General features: G+C 41.7%; 1 protein-coding gene across 6 annotated transcripts in view; it reads right to left on the reverse strand.

Annotated features, from left to right (window-relative positions):
- ARHGEF9 (Cdc42 guanine nucleotide exchange factor 9) overlaps positions 1–17,421 on the reverse strand; it is a 262,804-nt gene that overhangs the window by 70,711 nt on the left and 174,672 nt on the right. For all 6 annotated transcript variants that reach the window (XM_087877453.1, XM_034435086.3, XM_034435090.3 and 3 more), the window contains 2 exons: positions 12,197–12,391; positions 408–587 (listed from right to left, as the gene is read on the reverse strand). In XM_087877453.1, coding sequence (XP_087733579.1) covers positions 408–587; positions 12,197–12,391 — 375 coding nt within the window. The remainder of the gene's footprint in view (positions 1–407; positions 588–12,196; positions 12,392–17,421) is intronic.

The following is a 17,421-nucleotide window of genomic DNA, read 5'->3' on the forward strand; positions in this document are numbered from 1 at the left end:
TTAGGAATGGACAGATGATATTATTCTTCATTAGCTCACTTTCTGTGGTCAGCATTCATTATTAACATCCTGCATCCATCCTTTGCAAACAAAAGCTCACATCTTATGGAAATTATATTTGGTGTTTGACAATGCAGCCCCACATCACTGAAGCAAACTAAATCAGGGATGGGCCCAGCTGATTAAGCCACTGTGGAACTTCAGGGAAAGCTTATTGTGAACATTCAACTTACTGTGATTCATTCAGCAAATTATGGTTAAGGAAACCACAAGAATCTAGTTAACACTGTTTAGAAATTGCCTCCTATGGAACATTCAAAACATGTCAAGCAACACAACTCTGCAAAGATAATCAAGTTAAACTGAAGATGCCTCCCATTCAGTGTCTTCCTCTCTGAAAAACTTACATGTTCTAGAAAACACGGTCCTATTTCACTGAGATGAGGGTCTTCATTGTTGTACTGCTTCTCCAAATCCCTTACAAAGCCCATCTGAAACCTGTAGATGTCTTCAATGTTGCCAAATATGATCTTCAGCTGCTCATCACTGAACATGTCTCTTCTCTTCCGACACTGCTTTAAATAACCCTGGAGGAAAATACAAAAAGAGACTAAGTTTACAAGTCAAGGATCCCATCACAAATGAGCTGTCCATTCCCTTAACCCTCTATGGCTGGACACTACAAAAATATTACGCCAAGATCAGTACTGAAGTAGAATTCAATCCCCAGTGTAATCAATATTTTGACCCCTCCAAGATGTCTTGATAAAGAATCAGGGTCAATCCTTTGGTATAGTTGGGAGCCCCAAAGAACCACACTCTAGTTCACAGACTGTGTTTGCAAGTTGGTCAAAAATCCAGTGGTTCCAGCTGCAGAACAAACCAAGCTTGGTTAGACTCAGAATGTTTTTCTTCTTTGCATTGGACTTTGTTGCACAAATCCAGCACAATTAGTTACTTTGACCCAGGGTTCATTCGGAGAATGGGCTCCTCGGGGAGCCAACCTAAGTAGGTTGTGTACCAAGGGGAAGGGTCAGATTGGAGTTCTGGTAGAAGAAAGGTCTGTAAGATCCTGGAGGGGGGCTGGTGGTGAGTGTGCACAAGATTTAGCAAAATGCCCCTTCGGTGCTCGATGGATGGATGGATGCATGAATGGGAGGGAGGGGAAGGGAAGGATTCACACACACACACACCCCACACAAAATTTTAGCTGACCTGTGTGACTGCAACCTCTCTACCTCTCTCTGCTGTCCCTGGGTTTAAGTTCAGCTCAAGCCCAACTCCATCTATCCGTCTTTGCCACTGCAGGGCAGGTGGCTTTGGGTGCTCTACTCAGCTCTCTCTCAGTGGTGGGCTCCAGTGTGGAACCTTTTAAACCCATGGACTATTGATTCAATCTTCTTGATCCAACAGGCAGTCCAACCTTTTCTTTGACTTGTTGCAATCCCTTACCCTCAGCAGTGCCAGAGAGAAGATTCAGTGGTAGTCATTTTATTGGTCTCCTGGTGGCCAGAATGAACCTGAGATTATCAGATATATTTTGCTGTTGCCCATTTAATGCCAATGTACATACAGGAATACTTTTACCATCTCTTAATCTCCTCAAGGGAGAGATATTTTGTTTTTGCTGGAAGATCAGACTCTTAAGCTCTTCAGAAGAGTTGCTACTAAGTTTCTATCTGCAGTGATTGCCTTTAGCATAATGCATCCTAATCTTTGACAGATGACATTGAACAATTTTGTTTTTCCCTTTATATTCACTTCATTAATATTTTATTTCATACTATTTTTAACTATATACTATTTTATCATATATATTCAATTTACCTTTTTATCTTGCTAGTCCTTGACCATAACTGAGTACCTGTAATTAAATAGGCCTTATGTATTTTATCTTTTCAAAAGAAGGGAATGCGTACTGTATGTAATCCCCCAGTACTGCCTATTATTTGAAAAAAATCAGTCAATTCCTGGATTTCTCCCAATAGAAAAACTGCTCTCTCAGCACCCGCTGGGAGCCAACCGAATGCTTAAGAAACTTGGCAGAGCCAGATACTTCAACTCTACACCTACTAGTTGCTGACCCTTCCTTTGAAGAGCCCTTGATCTTCTCTGAAGCTTGAGATGCACATGCCTGGAAAATGGTAGACTATGAAACAGTTATTTGCTGCTGGATTCACAAAACTTACTTAAATGGATCAGTTAAAAAAGTAGTGGTGCGTTTGCACAAGCAGCTAAATTTGGTACAATGACACTTTTGACACTTTCAGACAGTTCCTGACTTTGGAGGTCTTCTAGTCCAACCCCCTACTCAATCTGGAGACCTGTTCTGTCCCCGTACCACGCATACACCCAACCAGCCAGCCGAGGGTTAAATAAACTCTTCAAACACTCAACGTCAGTGATAAGGAACTTGGCAGCAACTCTGTGGCTGCCTGCCAAGAACTTTTACTCCGATAACACAGACAAAAATACACACAGTTTGAATAGTCCAGTTTGTAATTAAATCCACAGCAAATAGGCGTTGTGTCCACAGGTGCAAAGTGACTCGCCAGAGATTAGCTTTGTCCGTCACAGAGTCCGAATGGCCATCACACTCCCTTTTATAGCCTGTGGGGTGTGGTCCAGTGACTCAGCTTAATCTCTGGCATGTCTCCTTTTCTGCCGCACACGCTTGTCTCTCCGACGCTGGCGTGGGTCCAACCACAATGTTTCTTCGTCACTATCCAACGGCTCGAAAACACCTGGCTCCTGGCCAATCTCTTCTGCTTCAGGAGACACCTGAGGCATTGCCAGAGAGGAGGGTCCTGGAGAGGGAGGCCTGGCAGTCTCCTCTCCTTCATGTTCGGAGCCTTCTTCCTCCCATAAGATAGGCTTGGAGGACGGAGCCACAACAAGACCCTTTATAATTCCAGACAAATGGCTGTCCAATCTCTTGTTGAAAACCTCCAGTGATGAAGCACCCACAACTTCTGAAGGCATGTTGTTCCACTGGTTAATTGTTCTAACTGTCAGGATATTCCTCCTTAATTCCTAGGTTGCTTCTCTCCTTGATAAGGTTACATCTATTACTTCTCATCCTGCCTTCATGTGCTTTGGACCCCCTTTTCCTTGTGGCAACCCCTTAGATATTGGACAACTGCTATCATGTTACATCTAGTCCTTCTCTTTGTTAGACTAGACATACCCAGTCTTTGAAAGAGGTTCCAATGCAGTGCCGAACACTCAGTAAATTATTGTCTTAGTCTAACTTAGATAATTGCATCACCTTTGCATCATGATGCACCTTGCTGAAATGACATAAGCCATCATATGAAGCGTACTCTGAATCGAGTCCATTTGGTTTTTTCATAGTTCATGCACTGTGCAATCCCAGAAGATGGGTTAACTCAAGCAGGTTGTATCTGAGCTACAAATTTAATCTGGAACATCACAAGAAAAGATGATGAGGACTTTTGAAGTGAGGCCACACACCTCTCATTGAAGGACTCACTGAGTTTATTTACTAATTTATTAAATTTGTTTGCTGCCCATCTTGCTTTGAGGGGACTCGGGGCAGCTTATAACTATTAAAAGCCAATAAAACCATGAATAAATATTGCTAGTAGCAGTAATAATTTAAAAGATGGGGAGGAAGGAAGCAGGATATGCACAGGGAAAGCTGTTCTAAATGAACAGCTCGTTATAGTATAACTTTTATATTGGGGAAAAGTCATCTATCCACTGCTTGCTTTGTTAACAAAAACAACAACAATGGATCTCTCATACCGGAGAGAACTTTGCTAAGTGATAGACTTTCCGTTTAAAGTACTTTTTCATGTAGTCCCTCTGGACTAGGTATGGGGCAATTCTTTTTCCAGGAAGTTAAGTGCCTTAGATAAGGCTTTAGAGCCTTAGATACACAAATTTTGGGATTGTGATGCAGTACCTATCACCGTTTGTCAACCATTCCTATTTTGGGGGATTTGGTAAGGGAAGTAATGGGCAGACCACATATAATTGTTGTTATGGAAAAGAGGTCTCTTGGAGCAGGGGTCTCCAACCTTGGCAACTTTAAGCCTGGCGGATGTCAACTCCCAGAATTCATCCGCCAGGCTTAAAGTTGCCAAGGTTGGAGACCTCTGTCTTGGAGAATCCAAAGCTTTTGTTACAAGAGCTGAACAGAAATAATTTTCCATCCTATCTGTGGGTTGAAGAGTAAAGGAAGGTTTTCCACTTTTCACTCCATGTTCCTACTTCTCCAGAACATCAGAGACTTCTCCAGGATGAGGCCCACCATTGGCATTCTTTTTCAGTGTGGTCCTCTTCTCTCTAGTTGATGTTAGTGGCAGTGCCAAGAAATATAGATTTCATTTTTGTATATCCCCCAATGCTTTCAACGAGCATCCTACTGCTGTATTTAGAAGAGGTCAACTGCCCCTTCCTTCCTTCAAATTGTGGAGCATATTTGGAGAAATGGGGCCAAAGATGACATCTATAAGTCAGAGTAAACATTCATAATCTTGATAACATTCTCAAATTTAATTTTTGTTTGAAATAATACTCTTCTGGGGGAGAATTTCATAATGCGTGTATAAAAGAAGCAGCGGCACACAAGCAAAGGTATTTTTCATTACTGTTACCGGTATTGCCTTTTGATTCCTGATGTACAAGTCATCCTGATTCCAGCATTATTTAGAAAAAAACCCTGAAATGGCCATTCCTTTCTATTTTAAATGGTTTTTCAATTTGGAACTTTGGAATTTTGTGGATATCTAGGACCAATCCAAATGACTGAACTGATTTCTTCTGACTATGTGATTAATTAGAAGGTGCAATTGAATTCCCTTCAAACTAATCTCTGAATCAAATATCCACACAGTATTCCTTTTGAAAGACCTGAACCCATAGGCTCTTTTTTTCCCCAAGGAGAAAAAGAAAATCTTTGAGAAGCTGTGAATGATGGCTCCATGCTAGCTCCATTTCTGAAACTAATCCTTGGCTGCTGTCCCACACTGAGAAGCAACTGGATCCATGGATCACATTAATTTCCTACAATGCTGCCAAGCCAATGTCTGAGCATAGTGGAAAATTCAAGGGATGGCCTAGACACTTAATTTAAAGCATTGTCATCCCATCCAGATAATTCAACCAGAAATCTCAAAGAGGCGAGAATAGGATTCAAGAACTCTTTGTCAACTTGTACCTGCAATTGACCCAGTCCTTTAGAATACAACGATTTTCAGAATAATGTCTCTCTACCCAGACAGCCCCATAATAGATTCATTTCTCTGAATTCAGACAAGGTCTGAATAGGGAATTATGAATTCTAATTATAAAGCATTTCTAGTCAAGACTCAGTTTCCTGCAAATGACAATGTCATCTGATCCAGCTCTATTTATATTCTGTAATTCTTCACATCTCATTTTTTTTTCTTTTGCTGTGCTACTGTGTTCCTGAAATGAGTTTGTACTTCGTGGCCTGCCTTGTGGTTTGGACTCCTTTGATCCCATTTGTAGTAACCTTTGGGCCCAATTTTACTGGCTCTGTTCATGAGGATTCTTGGATTTGATCCTGGACACATTACAGACTACAGAGTATTGATTTTGTCCACTGACTTTACTAACTGCTTAACGCATTGTAAGCTGCCCTGAGTCTCTGGAGAAGGGCGGCATATAAATCAATCAATCAATCAATCAATCAATCAATCAATCAAATAAAACTGCAGTTGAGTTGGTTATTTAGTTATCCAGGAACGAAGGGGATGTAAAACAGTGATTCTTAACCTGGGGTCTGCAGACCCACAATTCTGGAGGCCCACAATGTCATCACAGGGGGTCCATGAAGGCTTGAAAAATGTTATGATTTAAGAATAGAATTCTTTATTGGTCAAGTGTTATTGGACACACAAGGAATGTGTTTCCAGTGCAGAAGCTCTCACTGTACATACCGAACAGCAACGTGGTAGGTCATAGATCATAAATCATAGTTACAATCATTAATCATATGATAAAAATGACAAGTAATAAATCATAAGATACCAATAGGAGAAGATAGTAGGAAAGATGAGAAGAGGAGAAGGGTAACAGCAATTCAGGTAGTCCTCGACTTACAACAGTTTATTTAGTGGCCGTTCGAAGTTACAACTGCACTGAAAAAAGTGATTTATGGCAATTTTTCACACTTATGATAATTGTAGCAATGGGCAGGAATAGGATGTTACGGCTCCCCTCTTTTATGGAGGTCCATCTAATGGGACCAAGCACATCTTCTCTGTGGTGGCTCCCTCCCTGTGGAACATCATCGATATGGTGATAAGATTTGCCACTATCTTGACAAAAGACCTTTGACCAGTGAATCTAGGGACCCCAGGGTGAATTGGAGCCCATCAAGTGAGTAGCTTGATTGTTATTGCAGGGGGGTTATTGGGGTTTGGATAGGGTAGGATAGGACAGGACAGGACATAATATAGGGAAAATGGAATGGAACGGAACGGAACGGAACGGAACGGAACAGAACAGAACAGAACAGAACAGAACAGAACAGGAACAGGAACAGGAACATGCGACTATTCCAACACCCTCAGATTTCACTGAACTCCAGACAAGCATCAATGCATTTGGCTGACATCTAAAGGGTTTCCATTGTCTTTTCCAGCGTTCTCCAATGCCGCCCCAAACACTCTGGTTTTGTCCACTTAATTTGGGCAAAATGAGCTTTCCTGAAGCTGCGCCTGAGATGTCATTTTGAAAATGGGAATGTTCGTTGCAATCTGTTCTGTTTAAGAAGACACTAGAAAGGTTCTTGTTTCTTCACCTTTGGGGAAGATTGTTCATTCAGTTCCATTTGGGGTAATAAAGAGCAGCAGACGAGGTTAGGCAATAGCCACCTGCCTTCATAGAGTGAGTTGAGTCACCATAAACTGGAGCAATTCCAGCAAAAAACCCATCAGCCTCCCAGCAAATTTGACCCAGGAGATGCTTAACAGTAGGCAGCGTCCTCGGTTCCAGCTTTCCCTCTTTATATCAGCATTAAAATTATGAGAAGGAGAAATGAGGACATTTATAAAATGTGCTATTTCTTCTGTAAGGCAAATAGATGGATCTCTCCAATTCAAACGATGTAATCACAATTAAATTTATTCTGTTTCTTCATAGAAACAATCCAATTAACACACACACACACACGCATACACCAGGGACATTCAATTTCACCGTGCGGTTTATTTTTTTCTGTCTAGTAGAAAAGAGCCAATTTGGAAGAATGTTCCATCTGAGTTAGGGAGAACAGCATACATGCTAACGGTTCTCAGAAGCTGGAAACAGGGTTGTTAATATTAAAGCTAGCTGGAGGCACACAGTAGTTGCAACCTTTCATTTGGATGGTTTTCTAAAGGCTGCAGTTTGTTGAGGTTGAGCAGAAGGGAGGGGAGTGTGGAAAACTTAACAAAGAAAAAGAACATTATTTTCCTTCAGCAGATTGCAATGTCACTCAAGAAGCAGGGACACAATTTCTTAAGAGGCTGTCAGTGCCATTTATACATGGAAATTCCTGGAGAACACTGAATGGATGCCACACAACCTTAAACCAACCGTAGGTTCAAATATGGAATTTAAGGGATTCACCTGCCCTTTAGGACCTGGGGTGACTAAATGGATAGAGATGATACAATACGTGGGCTCCTTGGTGCTCTCTCAGCTGGATGGTTTTCTTGCAGACATTTCATTCCCCCAATTAAGTAATATCATCAGTGCTAGCCCTAAAACGTCTTCAAAAAATTCAACAAACTCAGAGAGCACCAAGGACCCCTCATATCAACCCTGAGCTACAAATATTCTGCTTTATCGATGCAATATGTTTTCCAATCAACAATGGCAGAAAGATAGCCCTGTAGTGGGAAGATTGCAAAGGGCAACCACATGACCCTGAGATGCTGAAAACATTGTAAAATACAAGCCAGTTGCCAAGCGCTGAATTTTGATCACCTGACTGTGGGGATGCTGCAACAATCATGGCATGATTTATGATCGGTCCTCACACTTACGATATGACTGTTGCAGTATATTTGTAGGTCAGGGTTGAAATGAGGGGTCCTTGGTGCTCTCTGAGCTGGGTGGGGTTTTTTTGCAGACGTTTCATGACCCAACTAGGTTACAACATCAATGCAAGTGGTGCTGATGTTACTTAGTTTGGAGAACGAAACCACCCAGCTCAGAGAGCACTAACGACCCCACATATTGCACCAGTTCCATTCATTTAGTCATCTGAGGTCCTAAAGGGCAGGTGAATCCCTTAATTTCCATATTTGAGCCTACGGTTAGTTTAACAACTGTTTGAAGTCACTAAACAAATAGTTGCAAGTTGAGGACTACCCACAGGCCAGGCTTGGAATCATTCACTGACTTGAGCAACTTATGGAAAACGGAATTGGAATTGAGCTGGAATTGACTCAGATGCCACTTACTTTATGAGCAAATAATCAGATCTCCCTTGATTCTGCCCTCAATGTGTGCAGTAGAGCAGAGAAATGTGCTTGTTTCACTGCCAGAGTGTTGCTCATTTTTGAGCACTGTTTAAGAAAACCTATTTACTGCTCATCAAAAAGGCCGTTATCATCATCATCATCATCATTATCCCACTTTTCTACTGAGAGCACAGAAGATCCCAAGATTCCAATATTTGAGGGGATACCGCAAAGAAAAAGGGGTCAGCCTATTTTCCAGAAAGCAAGACAAGAAACAATGGCTGGAAACTGAGCAAAGAGAGAACCAATCTAGAACTAAGGAGAAATTTCCCGACAGTGAGAAGAATTAACCAGTGGAAGGGCTTGACTTCAGAAGTCGTGGATGCTTCATCACTGGAGGCTTTTAAGAAGAGACTGGACAGCCACTTGTCAAAAATGGTATAGGGCAGGGATGGCTAATCTTTTCTGGACCGAATGCCCAAAGCCCCAAAATGCAATGTGCCCCACCCCCGCGCATGCATGTACTACACCCCCCACATGTGCCCCGCACATGCGACATCCCTGCATGCGCCCCACCCCCATGCATGTGTGTGCGCCCCGTGTGCACCCCACCCCCCACGCAGCCCTACACATGCACCCCACCGCCTGTGCATACACGTGCACCCCGCCCCTGCGCATGTGCAGCAGAGGCCCACAGAGCAGCTGGCCAGCGGAAGTCGCACACACATGCATGGCAGAACTCAGCTGGGGCGACAGCTCTCATGTTCACAGAGAAGGAGCTGCATGCCACTTCTGGCACGCGTGCCATAGGTTCGCCATCACGGGTATAGGGTCTCCTACTTGAAGGGGTTGGACTAGAAGACCTCCAAGGTCCCTTCCAACTCTGTTATTCTGTTAAGATGGCTTATTCCACCTCACACCCTCACTTCTGCAAATAAGGGCAAACCAATAAATACACATTATGCCAAAAAGTTATCTGTGGTTGGGATGGCCTTCTGAAATAAGGTAGGTCAGAAAATAGATACCACAAAGATTCCATAAATGTTATTTTTAATATATATATAAAATAACATAATTGTGAAACCTGCTAGAATTTTTTTCTCCCTCCTTCTTATACCAAGTAGAATCAAGGTGGGAGTTTTAAGTTTCTTTCTCAACTTTCCACTTTACTAAGGCTAAATTGGTTTCCCTCCCTTAATGGCTCATGTGTTCCTTCATCAAAATTATCTCCACATTTCTCTACATGTTGCTTATTTGGAAATGCTTATTTACCAAACCAAATGCACTCCAGCTTGACAGGTGGCAGTGATGAATACCCACCATAAATCCATACAACTATATCAGAATTGATTAGTTTTATGTGAAGTGCTACATCAATTTTAAAAAGCAGGCAGGCAGGCAGGGCCAAATTGCCATGTTTTTCATAAGGCCAAAGCAAAAAAGACTTCCTCAAATATCATGAAATTAATTTTTTCCATTATAATTCTACTGAAACAAACACTTTATGTGTTTTCAAACCTTCATTCATCCTTGAACCTCTAGGCACAGAATGGGATCGATATTTTTGTTTTTAAAAATATCATGGCTGTATATTTGCACGCACAAACACACAGAGACACACTATTCTCCACACTTAGTTGTTTGAAAAGACTTGATTGTTTTAAATAACAGCAATAAACTTCCTGAGATTGGACAGCAATCTAGCTGTCATATAAATTAACCCCTTAGAACCTCTGATGTCATCACAAGAGCCTTTGACGCAGCCACTTCTGCATCAAACTATCAATGGTTGCTCATCGGTGGGTAAAAGCCTTAAATATTGGTTATTGCATAGTTGCTGAAAAGTAAATTCTCAAAAGTAGATGCCTGAAACACCTTCAGAGATATTCTGAGGAAATAATTTTAATACTCAAAGACTGTGTTCGTAGGTATGCTAAGGTTTATATCTGGATTAACAAAATCGAATTCCTGTGTTCACACAGCATGCAACAATGGACATACCAACCCTTTGATGATTTTATGAGATGGTGTGGTTCATGCAATATGCTCAGTCAATAGCTGGGCTCCTCACAACGCACTCAACCACAAAGTGTACGATCCCATTTTACGCTAGTGTACCCTACTGTGTGAATTACACTGTCTGAACATATGAAGAATGGCTGCAGGAACTGGGTATGTTCACTCTAAAAATGAGAAGGACTAGAGGTGACATGATAGCAGCCTTCCAATATCTGAAGGGCTGCCACAACCAGGCTTAGGACCTGGTTATCTACGGGACCGCCTGCTACCACCAATAGCCTCCCACCGGCCAGTACGCTCCCATAGAGAGGGGCTCCTCCGGGTGCCGTCGGCCAAACAATGTCGACTGGCGGCCCCTAGGGGGAGAGCCTTCTCTGTGGGGGCACCTACGATTTGGAACGAGCTCCCCCCGGAGATACGTAGGATCCCGGATCTGCGCACCTTCCGCCGCGCGCTTAAAACGTTTTTATTTCATCAAGCTGGCCTGGCCTAAATCTTCTCCCTTTTAAAATTTTAAAATTTAAATTTTAAATACTAATTTTAATTTGTTTAATTATGGGATATTTTAAAATTTAGCCAAATTGTTTAATCTGTTTTAATCTATTTTAAATTTTGTATTTCTGTGTTTTATTTTTTGGCTGTTCACCGCCCTGAGTCCTTCGGGAGAAGGGCGGTATAGAAATTTAATAAAATAAAATAAATAAATAAAATAAGAGGGAGTCAATTTATTCTCCAAAGTCCTGAGGACAGGACAAGAAGTCACGGGGGGAAGATCGTTAAAGAGAGATCCAACCTAGAACTAAGGAGAAATTTCCTGTCAGTAAGATCACTTAGGCAATGGAATGGCTTGCCTCCAGAAGCTGTGGGTGCTTCAACACTGGAGGTTTCAAGAAAACATTGCACAGCCATTTGTCCAGAATGGTATATGGTCTTGTGCCTGAGTAGGGGGTTGGACTAGAACAAAGTTCCCCAACCTTTCCAGGTTGGCAGCCTGGAGGGCGGGGAGGGGGGAAAGAGGGGATGGTTTGTGGGAGGGGCAGGTGCACGTGCATGTGATCGAGCACCTGTGGCTTGCACAATTGGGGCTATGAGTGCCCGTGACAACGCTCAACACAACTGGGGCTGCGGGCACTGGCAACGCTCACAGCGATGCTCACACGAGTGGGGCTGTTCGCATGCGCACATACACATGTAGCAGCTAGCTACTCATGTTGCCCACTAGTGGGCAACAGCTCACAGATTGGGGACCCCTGAACTAGAAGGTCTCAAAAGTCCCTTCAACTCTGTTATCTGTTCTTTTAAAAATTAAGCTATAGAGTGAGATTTCAAGGAAACTGGATTTTCTCACATGATTGGCGGGATTCTTTTCTCACTTTCTTTTTTCCCCATCTGAAGATTAAAAATGCAGAAGTATACAGTGATGACAAACATTATCAAGGGAATAAGGGGGCAGGGCTATGGTTAGATTACCTCCAAATTAAACAGTTATCACGTCAACAAAAGTGCACCTGAACACTAGTTATCCTCATATTCCAGTGCCTACAATACACAAATGTTGCTTCATTTGATTCTCACAATTAAATTGGAAAAATGGACTGTGAAAGAATGACTTATGTTGGTCCAAAGAACTTCAAGGTTAGACAGAGAGATGAAATTAATCCACCTGATCCCCTAATCCATCTGCACCCGAGACTTGAATCTTAAACAAAATATTCAGGAAGAGGCTGGCTTACCTCACAAATGTCCTTCAGATGTTTGATATAGTGGCGCTCCGTGCTCATGATTTCATTAATGACATTGGCTCTCATCTGGTCTCGGTTCTGGAGGGTTCTCCCGAGACAGAGGCAGTCAGTGGCATTTGGATCCAAATGTCCATTCTGTACTTCGCTCGTGCCTTCTTCAACTCCATCTTCTTGGTTGACCCAGAGCTGTAACCAAAGACAATATCAGCCCATTAGGTTGGTTTTCTAGTGATGTTGAGAGCAACCATCCCAGATGAGACAAGGGCTTAAACGGAGAATTAGCTTCGACTTGCTACGTAAACACCAGAGGACAAAGACGGACACCCTCTGAATGACTTTGAACCGTATCTAGTCCTTCCCAGGTGAAAGCTGTAAACTCAGGAGATTCCTGTGGCGTAGGCATAAAACAATAAAATAGCTAGTTTGAATTCTACACATATGGCACATGACAAGCCATGCCAACATTTTTCTCTTATATTCTAATTATTGAATTTAATTTAATTCAATTATTGAATTTGATGCCCAGCAAGTTTAAGGGACTGAAGCCAATTATGTGCCCTAATTTGATCTCAAAGCTAAAGAAATGCAGAGTTTTGTAGATACTGGATACATTCTCTACTCTGTTGGGCTAACCTGCACAGTTTACAATGGCCAGTCAACTGGCCAGTAAAACCACAGAAGGACTGTGATTTTAGAGAATTAATTCATATATTCAAATAAGAAGGAAATAACATTCAATATAACCTATCTCTTAATGTATTAAGATTAAGCTACTCAGTTCTGTGGGGACTATTTCTAGGAAAATACAGATAGTCCTCTACTTATGACCATAACTGAATCCACAATTTATGTTACTAACTGAGAAATTTATTAAGTGAGTTTTGCCCCATTTTATGACTTTTCTTGCCACATTTGTTAAGTGAATCATTACGGTTGTTAAATGAGTAATGCACTTGTTAAGTGAATCTGGTTGCCCCATTGACTTTTCTTGTCATAACGTCGCAGAAGGTGATCACACGACCCCAGGACACTGCAACTGACATAAATATGAGCCAGTTGTCATGCATCTGAATGTAAATCATGTGTCCATAGAGATGCTGCAAAAGTCATAAGTGTGAAAAATGATCATAAGCCATGTTATCGGTGCCACTGTAACTTTGAACAGTCAATAAATGAACTGTTGTAAATCGAGGACTAGCTGTAATATGAATTGGATTGAGCTCCAGTTCTTTTAGACTTTTTCAATCCCAAGATTTGATTCCCCCCCCCCCCCAGAAGTCTTATCAACTCCTGTTGACAAAGCTGGGGGAACTTCCTTCAAAATTCTTAAAAAATGAACCAGAAGGATTGTTCCGAAAATATCCAAGAATTTTAAGTTGAAACACCAGGAGGGTCTAAGAAAACATAAAAACACTCTCCTGCATTCAGCTCTAAATATATAGCTTAGCATGACTGTTCTTTAAACAGCAAACAGCTGAAAATAATGCAGGGAATATTATTTTCCTTCATTTGCGTTCAGTGTTCAAGTCACAAGAAACAATACTCTGCATTGAAAGGGATATTCTGGGGGATAGCCACCCAGAGTCCCTAGGGAGTTGGGCGGCATAGAAATGCAACTAATAAATAAATATTAACAGTGTTCCATTTTCACAGCTTAATTTATATTGTTAAATATATAGCTGCTGATGCATTGTTTCTAACATGTACCTTAGGAACTGTGGTGGTCCCTTTAATTTGAAAAAATCTCCATCCATCTCCTTTTTCATGTTCTCTGCTTTTCCAACTGCTGATTATGTTTTGCTAAACAACATTCCTTTTATTATTGCACTAGAGCTTTAAAGGTCAAAAATTGGGAGATTGCAGAAAGAACCCACCAATTGTTCTAACAATTGATTTAAAGATGCAGTGAACACGAGGAAACTGATTTGCGAACTGAGGTGGAAAAATGACAAGATGGCCCTTTTAAAACCAAACATCATTTTTTTAAAAATTGGATAGGCATGGAAAAGGATGAAATCAGAAATGATCAGTGCGTTCATGTAATACACATATTTACCACAGTTACACTGATAATTTTAATGTTTTTTACAATATACTTAAAATTATTCAGGCTAAAAATGTAATATGCAAAGTGATAGTTTCAGGGAATTTGGGAGATGCATTAACTAGTTTTTAATCCTCCTTTCCCAGCCTGACATTCCAAAAATAAACGAAAAATGTGTTGCTTTTCCAAAAATCTCCACAGCTCCTCCTGGCTTATTGTAACCCTGAAAATCTAGCAATTCAGTACCATAGAATAAATAAAATATGAACACAGAAATGGGACAGAGATGTGGCAGAATACACATTCTAAATTTAGTACATGCGAATTTGTAGAAGAGTACTTTGTTGAATAAGGCACAATCAGCAGAGATTATAAAAAAGGAATCCCTGCGGATTTTACTCCACTAATCATTGCTGGCTCGAGGGTGCTGCTCATCTCCATTTCAAGGCCATTGAGCCAGCACTGTCTGAAGATATTTCCACGGTTATGTGGCCAGCGTGACATCACAGAGCACTGTTACCTTCCCACGAAAGTGGTATCTATTTATCTACTTGCACTTGTGTGTTTTCGAACTGCTAGGTTGGCAGGAGCTGGAGCAAGAATGGGAGGTCACCCTGTCGTGTGGTGCTCGGGTCTCGAACCTGGGCTACTGACTTTCCAGACAACAAGCCCAGTGTCTTAACTGCTGAACCACTGCACCGCCCTAGCAGAGATCATGCATCATGTCAAACTGTAAACATGAGCCTAAGTGGCGTAGGAGGCTAATGCCTCCTACTAAGGCAGCATTTAACATCCAGCTGCCTGCAATTACTGCGAGTTCAATTCTCACCAGGCTCAAGGTCGACTCAGCCTTCCATCCTTTCTAAGGTGGGTAAAATGAGGACCCAGTTTGTGGGGGCAATAAGCCGACTTTGTATAAAATATACAAAAGTATGAAGGCTATTGCTTAATGCATTGTAAGCCGCCCTGAGTCTCCGGAGAAGATAAAAATAAAATAAATATAAAAATAAATAAAAAATTTTAAAAAAGTAAACTATAGTGTAGAAACCTCCATGGTTGTATTCAGAGAATCCCTTAAACCAGTGTTTCTCAGCCTGGGCTTCTTCTAGATGTGTAGACCTCAATTTCCAAATCCTCAGGTCAGCATGGGCACCACTAGGCCTCAGCATACAACCATTTATTGAAGAACAAACATCTGGAAATTAGCTGGCCTAGAAAACATAAATCTAAACCTTAGCTATTGTAAGGACCAGCCTTTCCCCTCTTCCAAAAAAGTACAAACTCTTGAAAACTTTCTATTTCAAAAGGAACCTTTTATTGAAAAGGGACGAAAGCAAGTCAAAATTCAAAGCAGGCTCTGAGGTCCCACAGGGCATGCAATCCAGGATAAAGGAAATTAGGAACCTCTCCCCACCGTCCGATGTGGATTCCCATCAATCCGCCTGTCAGACTTCGATGCTATCTCAAAGTAAATGAATTTCCAAACTGCCAATCTTTAACGAAATCTTTTCTTTAATTGAGCACAGCAACCGGATCATGACTCGATGCGGACAAGACTAACCTTTTGCCCCCCCAATCCCTCCCTTTCCGATCCCCAAATCTCTGCTTCTCATTGGCTATCTTCCAAGTCATTCTCCAGCCTTCTTGTCTCGTCATTTCCCAGGAATGTCTCCCCTCCTCATTTCCACGACAACCCGACTTCAAAGGGATTTAGCAGGCAAAAGTTCAGAGCTTATCTCTCTCCTCTGCTCTCTATGCCATCGTTGAGGCGCTGACATCACTGGTGTGAAGATGATATCTTACCGGCCTCTCTGAGAAGCAGATAAGAAGAGCTTCTCAGGGCCATCTTGCAATCCACACATCTCCCCCTCCCCTCTCATTTCCCAAGAGGTGAGAATTCTTCAGGCATTTCTGGCAGCAGGCAACGGTTATAAATCAGGTTAAAGTTTATACAAAGTGGACCAGGCAAGAAATAGGATACTTAGGATACATAGGAAATAGAACTAAATGTGACAAATCCAAATCCCCCCCTTCTTCCACGAAGAAAGGCAGATACACGGATCTGATGGCTATTTTAAGATAAGTGAACTTCAACTCCCAGAATGCTAATTGGGTAATTCTGGGAGTTGAGGTCCATACATCTTAAAATGGCTAAGGTTAGGAAACAGTGCTCTAAACTAACCAATTCCTAATACGGCAAAATCTGTAGCTTTTATTCCAAGTTTGATATCTCAGTTTAAGCAACTTGACTCAATCCTCAGAAGGGCACATTGATCTACTAGATTAGGGGTCTCCAGATTTGGTAACTTTAAAACCTGTGGACTTCAACTTGCAGAATTCCTCAGCCATGCGGAATTAAAGTTGCTGAGGTTGGGAAAGACTACCATGGAGCATAACTAATGAAGAGATGCAGCAAGCAAATTCATCTCGGAAGACATAATTTGATTTAACTTCTGGAGTAACTAAACAATTCAAATGCAATGCAAAAATATGGCAGAATGGCTGGTCTTCTGATATGGCTCATCTACAGGAAGGAAAACCAACGTGCTTGATCATACAAAGGTTCTTCATGCAACATCTTCTCTGGCCCATTCACAACTTGTTTAACTGGCCCAACAAAGGGTTAAGATGTTATGGGAACTCCCGCGACAAATAGAACTGGCCAAGTAATCCCAGGAGGCTTGATTAAGACACAAATAAATCCAGTTATGTACAGGTTAAACTAATTCCACAGAATTATTTTGCAGGGCTGAAATCTAATCAACTGAGAAGTCATTCCTCCTAATGCTGGAGAAAAAAAGATTTAAGCAGACAAATATGACTTGCATGAACAAGACGTACGCTTGCTACGTGTTGAGAATACCTTAAATTATGCACCTTTTCCAAGGATCATGCGGAAACTACAAAAGACAGTTTTGTGAGCCCAGGAAACAACCGCTTTAAGTGGTTTTTGACAGGTGCTATAAGCGTGCGCTTGTACGTGCTCTGAATCACCTTTCTCCCTTCAAATCTGAAACTCAGCACAGCCCTAGAAAGAAGGGCTGAAAAAGATACCTCTCTACTCCAAAACTCACCACTGTGGCAGGGCAGCAGAGGGCACACCTCCCAAACACTGATTGGCTGTAATGGCTGTCTGTCTCACTAAGGGAGAAAGGACCAGTGATAATTTTTT

This window comes from Pantherophis guttatus, chromosome 12, assembly GCF_059756535.1.
Source record: "Pantherophis guttatus breed Tessera chromosome 12, ASM5975653v1, whole genome shotgun sequence".
NCBI lineage: Eukaryota > Metazoa > Chordata > Lepidosauria > Squamata > Colubridae > Pantherophis > Pantherophis guttatus.